The following is a 10,053-nucleotide window of genomic DNA, read 5'->3' as shown; positions in this document are numbered from 1 at the left end:
TATGGAGCCCACCTCTAACGGGATCATCCATCATGTGGGCTCCACCTTTGAAGTGGGTCGTCCATCTAGACACCCTGCTTTGGATGTGGGCTTTTTATCGTAATAGGCTGAGCATTGACGTGGACCACCCATATCTGAGCCCACGTTAATATGATGCCATCCATCATATAGGGCCCACCTTTTTATGTGGAGTGGAGTCCACCGTGTGAGCATCACTTTCAAGGTGAACAGTCCATCACTTGGGGCCTCCTATCATATGGACGGTGTGGACGGTGAGAGAGTTTCCTCGGGCATAGACATTAGAGAAAAGTAGAAAAGTCAAAAACTAAAAATTGGAAAAAAAAAAAAAAACACATATTAATCACTTACCAAGCTAATATGTGAAAAAAAATAACTTAATCACTCAAGTTAAAAAGTAACTAATTTATCCAAACGGGTCTTAAATGTAAAGAATACACGGTGGCTGGTCAGAAATAAATTAATGTAATAATACATGGTTAGAATCGTGACACGTGAATGGCCCACGTCTCCACGTGCCTTCTAAGTTCACCGCAGAAATAAAGGTGCTCCAAGCCCTCCACTGTGACCAAGTTAATTAGGTTATACAAATGGGTCCAATTGTCCAGTGATCCAAACCATTGATCAGTTTGACTCCACCCTAGATGGACCATGCAGATGGAGCAATTGTAACTTTTCAATCTGTAGCTTCCAAATAAACAGCCAAGAAGAAAAACATCAACAGTCCACATTCAAGTGAACAGAGGAACAAGATCAATGGCCAGGATCTCCCCATCTGGGATATCTTAAAGCCATGGTCCATCTACTCTTTTCTCACCGTCTATTTTCAGCCTCCAATTTGAAAATCGACGATGGTTGTTTCGAGAATATTTTAGTAATATGGTCAATCCATCATGTTTATCAGACGTTCAATGGTCTGGATCATAGAAAATGGACCCCACTAATTATAAACTAAAAACCCGAGTATACTATACACTTTACTCGAGCTGAGCATCAGATAATTCCTCCAATGAAGAATGGATGAGGTTGATTTTAAAAATTGCAAATTTTATATTTCTTTTCTTTCAAAAATTGCAATTTGGATGAAATGGGATTCCAGCTTCTGAGAATTTCACCCTTTCCATCTCCTCCCAAACCCTTATTTTTCGTAACAAAAACGCCATCTCTCCGACTTTCCACTCACTTTCTTTCCTCTGCAAAGTCTCCATCTCATGCTCCCTGCAAAATCCAATTCAAATCTCCATCAAAACCCAACTTTCCCGCCATATCTGCAGCTGGGTTTGGTGGGTTTTTCCCTCACCACCAAAAGAGGAGGATTGGGAGTGGAATCGTCATGGCTTCACCTGGTTCTGTTAAAAAATCAGAGGAGGAATGGCATGCGATCCTTTCACCTGAGCAATTTCGGATTCTGAGACAGAAGGGAACTGAGTAAGAGACTGTATATATTTGCTTAATTCGAGACTGTTTTGATGGTTTTTTGTGCTTTTGGATTGCTTTGGGATATTCAGAGGTTGAATTTTGGGATACCCAATTACTGGATTATGCGATTATTATTATTATTATTATTATTATTATTTTTCTGGTAATTTTATTTGTTCGGTTGTTGGATTTTGATCGACCATTTGTTAATTATATGTTATTTTGAATTGTTTGATAATCATTTGCTGAATTTATGCGGTTCCGGATTGTTTTCAGTTGGTTGTTGATAAAGAACATCAATATTGAATTGAAATTTTCCCGCTCATTTTGGGTGTATTGTATTCCGAATTTTATAGTTTTACAGAGATGATTTTCATAATCAGGAGGAGAGGATTTTGTCAGATTTTTAGCAATCTATTTGCTGTAAATTACAAGGTTTTCATGATTGTTGGGGTTTGTGAATTGTATGAGATCTTGCTGAATCTGGTGTGATTGATGGTCTAATACCCTCCTACAAACTGATGGGGCGATCACAAACTTTCAGTTGGGCTTGCAAATTTCAAAAGTGACCTCAACGAAGATAGCCCTTTTGGTGAAGATATTGGCAATTTGATCTTGAGATGATATATAGTGAATGTTCAGATTCTTTCTACGACTTTCTCCCAAATGTAATGGTAATCGACCTCAACGTGTTTTGTTTGGGTGTGAAAAACAGGGTTGGAAGCCAATGAAATAGTACTGATATTGTTACATTAGATGGTGGAGAGGGTAGATAGACATGAAAATCTTTGAGAAGAGTTCGAATTCAAAAGAGCTTAGTGGTTGTATGAGCAAGGGATCTGATGTAGAGAGGGTCACAGACACTTTCATGTCCAAGATGGACCAGAGAAGGCCCGATCGGAGGCGGAGATGATCCAGATTGTTAGAACCTTACAATAGGCGTATCTCGCAAACCGGAATGAGTTACTCGACGTACCATATATGATTTTGGGGTAGGAGAAGCTACTTTAGCCAACCAACCCGGCTTTGCCGGGTTGCCCACACCGAATTTGCGAGATTCCATCAGATCGACGGTCGAATTTCATGTTTATTTCCGTTTTTACTATTTTTAGTAAGTTTTGGTTTGATTGTAACTGTTCATCCGTTGGGCTTTAGGAGTTGTTTCCAACATGAAAAGTGTCTTGAAAAATTAGGAGAATAACGTGGTTAAGCCACATAGGACACTTACTATAAATAGTAAATTTACTATTTATAGTAAGTTACGAATTTTAGGGTGTTTTAGTTGTAGTTTAATTCTGAAACTTATTCCAAGGCTTGGTATCCCTATTTAAAGGGTTGTAGACTCGTTTATTTCATCTATCAATTAATTTACAAATTTTCATGAATTTTATTTCTATTTTCTTGCTTTTTCGTCGTGGATTCGAGAAGTCTCTGTGAGGAGTCCGGAGAAACTTTGTGGATTCAGAGTAGTTATCTCCTTGAGGAAGACGGTGATCGACCTCATCACGCCCATCCTTGCGTCAGGATCGGTACTCAGATTCTGTGCTGGGTCGTGCAACAATCAGTTGTTTCTTGGAAATTCAAGAAATAATGTTGGGTCCTAGATAGACACAGAAACCACTTGTGGATTTGCGGTTAGTTCCAGCCCAATTAGTGTCTGAGTAGGCTTGTAATCGAAGGGAACTGGATGAAATGTGAATACCATGAGTAAGAGTGCCTTTTATATATCGTAGAATGTGCTTTACTACTGTCAAGTGGTCATCGGTTGGTTGATGCATAAATTGACAAACTTGGTTGACCACATAAGAGAGATCTGACTGAGTCCATGTGAGATATTGAGCTTTGACTATGCTACGATATTCAATAACATCATGAAGAGGATGTGCATTTTCCTGCACAAGTTTTTGTTTGGCGATAGTTGGAGAGGACTATGGTTTTGATCCCATCATGGATGTTTGTGTGAGGTGTTTTAGAGCAGACTTGCTTTGAGAGAGGAAAATGCCATCGTGATCGCGAAAGACTTCAAGGCCAAGAAAGTAATGGAGAGGGCCTAAGTCTTTCATGATGGATGGATTTTTTTGTTTAAAGAGAAAATTCATGGCAAATGAATTGCTCAATGTTGAAATGAGGGATGGCAGAGAGGATGGGTCACTACTTGTAATGATGATGTCTTTAACATATATCAAGAGAACAATTATGTGTGAATTAGCTTGATGAATAAAAAAGGGATGGATCAACCTATGACCCAATGAAGCCCAACTCCAGTAAATAGTTTATGAAGCTTTCAAAGTAGGCTCTTGGGGCTTGTTTAAGGCCATGGATGGATTTGTGCAAGCGACACATATGGTTTGGGAGTCAAGGAGGATCCGCAAAGCCAAGAGGTTGCTGCATGTAAACTTCTTCCTGAAGAGTGTTGCGTGAGAATGCATTCTGCATATCCAATTGTCGAATGGGCCACTTGAACTTAGCTGCGAGTGTGAGAACAACCTTAACTGTTGTAGGTTTAGCAACACGGCTGAAAGTTTATGTGAAATCAATCTTAGGTTATTGACGATACTCTTTGGCAATGATTGAGCCTTATAGTGTTCAAGTGAGCCATTGAATGGGTTTTGATACAATAAACCCATTTGTATCACATTATATTCTTGGCTTCAGACAATGGAACTAACCAAGTTCCCTATTTCTGGTGTGCCATGAATTCTTCTGCCATAGCAGCTTGCCACTCAGGATGTTTGGAAGCTTGTGTAAAACATGTAGGTTCAATGTGTCTTGTAGTGGACAAGAGTGCCTTTGGTAAAGGATGTCGGGTGCTTAGCAATATACACTTCTTGGACATGCCATCTTTTGCACAGGTGATCATAGGATGGACATTAGGTTGCCATGTGGGTGTAGGAGCAGTTGGTGGATGGGTGGAAAGGAGAGATTCATTTGATGAGAGAATGTAGAGTTAGAGGAAGGAGTAGCTAGGTCCATGATTGCTGGTAATGGGAGAGTGGGTGAAGGTGTGGATTGGTTAGAATGTGGGGAGTGAGGTGGAGTGTTAGTTAGAGATAGAATGGGTGTGATGGTGGGTGTAGTTTGGTTGAGGTTATAGGTGGGGTATGAGGTTTTGATGACGAAAACTAAATGGCAAATGGTCCAAAAGGAGATTGATCACTATTCCGCGATGGAGGAATGGATGCATCCATCAAGGTATTCGCCAAGGGAAAATGTTCCCCATCAAACACCATATGACGTGATAGATAGACACGCCTAGTAGAGATGTTAAGGCATCAATAATCTTTGTGATCTATGCTATAATCTAAAGAGACATTGAACAGAGCGAGTTTCTAGTTTGTGCTTGTTATAGGGTTGCACCCAGGTATAGCAAGCACAACCAAAGGTTCACAAGAATGTGTAATTGGAGGGCCGATGAAATGGAATTACAGATAATCTTAAGCTAAGGGATCTCTCTAGTACCATCTACAATCCCTTTTTTTTTTTTTTTTTGAAATCAAGCTTTTATTTTTTAAAAAAAAGGCCCTTGAGAGACCTTTCTTTCCAAAAAGAAAGTGCTATAAAATTTCCCAAGGTGATTTCATTTTTGTGACATGACCGGGCATATACAGTTAATGAGGAAAACCGTAGTATGAAAGGCATCTACCTAATACTTGACAGGCATATGTGTGTGTGAGCAAAGGGAGGCCCGTTTCAAAAATGTGGCAATGCTTTTATTCAGTTGTCTCTTTTTGTTATGGAGTATGGGGATAAGACAGCTGATGTGAAATTTCATGTTTATTAAAAGTTGCAGAATCGATGACTAATAAATTCACCATCTCTATCTAACTAATAAGTCTTGGTTTTGCAATTGAGCAAATTTTCAGTTTTGAATGTAAAACGAGCAAAGACAACCAAAAGTTGAGCATGTGAATGTAAGTGAAATAGCCAACAGTATTTAAGGTAAATCATCCACAAACAGGACATGGTAACACACTTAGGGCCTGTTTGGATGCCTGTAACTTTTTTAAGTTGTAAGAAAGTTACATGTAACTTACTTACAGGTGTAAGTAAGTTACAGGTAATCCTGTTTGGATGTAAGTTGTAACTTACTTATAGGTAACTTTGTTTTTGTATTTGGATAACCTGTAACTTTGTTACAGGTAATAAGTTGGATATTCACACTAGATAGAGTTGAAATAGGGAATCGTTGAAAAATCAGATTGACACATAAAAAAGATGGGATAAAATTATTCCATTTTATTAAGCCCATGTAAATGAATAGTTTAGCTGATTCTTATGCTAAACTAATCAATAGGTGGGCCATAAAAGTGGGCCCATGTTTTTAAAATGCTAGTAATATGGGCAAAAAACTTGAGGTAACATATTCAAATAAAAAATTTCATTTTCTTCACAAGATATGTTTCCAATGCTGTAAGGGAAAAAAAGTAAAAAAACAAATAACATCAAACTACAATAATTTATTTAGGAACCATGTTCTCCAACCATACATGCCTTTGGGCAGGGGACATCTGCTATTCCGTGGATTGTGGGATCTGATAATCCATGCATTCACAAATTATGGGAGGAATGTATATTCCATCCATGAAAACGTGGATGGCATGGGCTGTTGACGTGTTATGTGGTCCCACTATAATGTATTTGTTTCATCCACACCATCTATCCATTATTCCAGATCATTTTAAGTCATCAACTCAAAAATAAGGTATATCAAAATTTTGGGTGGACCACATCACTAGAAACAATGTTGATTGAACACCCACCATTAAAAACTTTTGGTTGGCCACCAATGTTTTCGATCAAACTGATATTTGTTTTGTTCCCTTCATCCAGGTCTTTATGACCTAATCAACAGCTTGGATGTGAAACAAACATTACAGTGGGCCCTAGTAGTTTTTTAATGGTGGACTTTCAATCATTAGTGTTTTCGATGGTGTGGTCCACCTGAGATCTAGATATCCCTCTTTTTTGAATCAAGCCCAAAAACGATCCAAAAGAATGGATGGACGGCATGGATAAAACAAATACAATATGGTGGGCCCCACAGATCATCAGCCATTATCCACACCACCTCACCAAGCTGCGTCCGTCAACGCAGAAGAAAAAAAAAAGAAGGAAAGAAAGGAAAAACGCAATAGAAAGAGAAAAAAGGGGTTTCCAACCTTGCTGAAGCTCGATAGGAGAGGGAGAAGGAGACTGAGAGAGGGAGAAGCATCCGTCACTCCGTCTGAAGGTAGGTACGCTTCTTCAATTCAGGTGCGATTTTTTCCAAATATTTTCATTTCAAAAATTCCAACCGTTTCTTGTATCAAAGATACAGGTAACTTGAAAAACGACTCAAGTGCCTGTAAGATTTTCGCCTCTTTCTTCCGTAAGAAGGTCACAGGTTGAGAGAAAGTTACCTGTGACTTTCCTCCCCCAAACACCAACTGTAACAAAGTCACCTATAACTTTGTTACATTTTAGAAAAGTTACAGGCATCCAAACAGGCCCTTATTCAATAAACGAGCAAAGGTCCCCAAATGTCTGAATGAATAAGTTCAAGAGGTCAAGAAGAAATCATCTTGGAAGGTAAGAAAGGCAAACGATGAGTCTTACCCAATTGACACGATTCACAAAAGGGTGATGGGGACCGTTTTCCTTCGATTGATAAGCTAGAAAATAAATGGGCTAGCATAGTTGGTGAATGATGCCTTAAATGATGGTGCTAAGAGGAGATGGAGACACGTTCCTCAAGTAGAGCTAATGGAGTGATGTTAGTTTTATGGTTGTGAAATACCATAAATGGATAGAGTCTTTTCTCACTCGGGCGGCGGAAAAGCATCTTCTCGTATGTTTTTGTCTTGAATACAAAAGCTATTAGTGTAAAAAATGAATAACTAGTTATTATCTTCGAAAATTGATTAACATATAATAGATTGGAAGAAATGGAGGGAACATGTACGAGATGAGATGGACGAAAGGTTTTGGATTGAGTTTGAATGAAGGCATCAACAGTGTTGTGTATTGCTAAACCTTGAGCATTTCCAATAGATAGCTTGTCGATTCCTTATTATTCCGACTGAAGAGATAAGTTGGACAGATCAACAATGACATGATTTGTTGCTCTAATGTTAGTGTAGTAAACTTTATCAGTGATGAGAGTCATGATTTGGTGCTCTAATGTTAGTGTACTAAACTTTATCCATAGTGAGAGTTTGTGTGGCAACCATGGTAACTAGTTTTCGAGGTGGTATGCGTCCTTAGTAGGCATAGTTCATGTGATTGTGGCAATCAATTGCTATGATCCATTATATACAGATTTGACATGTTGGCTGTGTAAAACATGTGGGAGAATGATTGCAGGAGACCCTTTGTGTGTTTTTTTTTTTTTGGGGGTGTCCTCAAACCTTTTAAATATCACACAGGTGACCTATCATTGATCTAAAATGTTCATTCATTCATACAAGTAGGAGCAAGCCATAGTGCAGTAATCACACCATCCATTGTTTATGACCTGTAAATCACATGGTAATTGTCGAATGAAAGTGTTGTTTTAGAATCATATGAAATACAAATTGTGATCTATCTAGTAGATGTTTTAAGATGATGATTGTACTTATTTTGTTTCTCCGGTCAATTTTGACTGTCCCCTTTCATTCTATTGATTGGAAGCTTAGGATCACCCGATTGACATGATTTTTGCACCATGGCTTGCTCCTAGTTGTATGAATGAACGAACGGTTTGGATTGACAATAGGTCATCCCTTGTGCAGTTTAAAAGGTTTGGGGACGTCGCTAGTCGTGACCCCACGGGGGGGGGGAGGTAAATTAGTGAAATAGGATTTGTGAAGCTGGTCCCAAATAGCTGAGAAAGGTTTATTTATTTATTTGTTAATGATTGTGGCGGTGATGATGCCATTGTTGAATTTTACTGACATTAGTATTCCTCATCATGGGTTTTTCGCTTCAAGTCTTCCCTTGGCCACTGATTTTGTTCCTTGTTCATTCTTTGTCCAAGTAGTTTTTTTTCTGTAATCTAGGATTTGTGATGACATGTTCAACTATCCAAATTAGATTTGTTTGGATCCTGCTTCTGGGCCAAGTTTCTGTGGTGTTTCTTCATATGTCACTAAGTCTCTCTTTATTCCTACACTGACAATTCTCTAGCAATTTACATTGGCCATAAAAGAAATTCTTGTAAAATATCAGATTATGCTAATTTATAGCTTCTCTCTGTTGTGAATTATATACTATCTCGATTAAAGGACTTCCGATAGAACTTCAGAAAGTTTACAGTTCAATGTTAAGCAATCTTTAGTTCAGATAGTTACAATTCATGCAGGCAACATAATGTCTCCCCCATTTTGCTCTATTATGCCTCCTCCAACATATTCCTGCTCTTTATGAAGCATGCAAAATCATTGGTTGTAAAACCTGAGCATCAATGTAACCATCTGAACGGGTCATTGTGAAGGGTTGAAATCTTGACGCAACTCAAGTCAATAGAGGCTCGCATTTGCCGCTTTCAGCAACGGGTATAATCTCAAAGGGTCACTCTCTCCTATAGGATGCCTCATGGGCTTTAAAGAAGGCAGAAGGCATTTGGTGGTATAGGAAGATAATTCTATGCAGGCTCAGGAACAGTTGTATTCACAAAGATATAGGTCAAATAGTTTCCACTGGGAAAGGGGCATTTTGGGAATTAATTTATTCGAAGAGGTTGCAGGCATATGATATTTAATTTCTAATGTTTGTGAGTAGCTATTCGGTTTGCAATATTGAGGTAGGGTGATTTTAGTATGAATGATATGAATTCTGATGGCAATATGATAGAAACGGATTGATACTAATTGATACCCATGTTTAATGCTGTCATTTTGACATGGGTCTGTTGCTTGAAGCTCGAGGCCATTTATCAGCCCTCCGTCATCAACAGCCTATGAATGTTCTTGGATGTACTTACAATACAAGGTGATATTGAACAGGTACCCTGGTACTGGGGAATATAACAAGTTCTTTGGTGATGGTATATACAACTGTGGGGGTTGTGGGACTCCGCTGTATAAATCCTCCACCAAATTTGACTCTGGCTGTGGCTGGCCAGCTTTCTATGAAGGTCTTCCAGGAGCCATAAAACGCACCGTATGCCTCTTTCTTCTCCATTTGTTTTCTTGATTTTATGTGTTTATATTTAATGATCTAACAAGCTTAGCGAATATTTTCAGACAGATGCAGATGGAATGAGAACGGAAATCACATGTGCAGCTTGTGGTGGTCACCTGGGTCATGTTTTTAAAGGTGAGGGGTGGCCTACGCCTACCGATGAGCGCCATTGTGTCAATAGCATTTCAATCAAATTCACTCCTGCTTCATAAGCTATCTTGCCATCTTCTATGTAGCTTGTGTTATTTGATATTCCCTTCATGTAAACAAGAGCAACTTTTCTGAATAGAACTGTCCTCTAAAAAAATTATTTGGGTGCTAACTTGTCATTGTTGGTTGGAATAAAAGATTGTGAATTTAGAGTCAGCAGTGACTTGAGTCTGAGCCGTTTGGAAGTATGCTGAGTTAGACTTTTGATTGAATTGCCAGTGGGTTGACTTGTTTTGAAAACTAATTAAGCATATGGGATGTCAC

The 10,053-nt window shown here is 38.7% G+C and overlaps 1 protein-coding gene across 1 annotated transcript; it reads left to right on the top strand.

The window, feature by feature from the left end:
- Window positions 1-1,049: 1,049 nt before the first annotated feature.
- LOC131230735 (peptide methionine sulfoxide reductase B5-like) lies at window positions 1,050-9,945 on the top strand. Its single transcript, XM_058226684.1, has 3 exons — window positions 1,050-1,446; window positions 9,402-9,558; window positions 9,642-9,945. Exons 1-3 carry the CDS (start codon window positions 1,106-1,108, stop codon window positions 9,789-9,791), a joined length of 648 nt encoding a protein of 215 aa, XP_058082667.1. The 5' UTR covers window positions 1,050-1,105; the 3' UTR covers window positions 9,792-9,945.
- The last annotated feature ends 108 nt before the right edge of the window (window positions 9,946-10,053 follow it).

The sequence above is a fragment of the Magnolia sinica genome, chromosome 17, assembly GCF_029962835.1.
Source record: "Magnolia sinica isolate HGM2019 chromosome 17, MsV1, whole genome shotgun sequence".
Taxonomy (NCBI): domain Eukaryota; kingdom Viridiplantae; phylum Streptophyta; class Magnoliopsida; order Magnoliales; family Magnoliaceae; genus Magnolia; species Magnolia sinica.
This window is presented reverse-complemented; position numbering and strand designations above follow the sequence as displayed.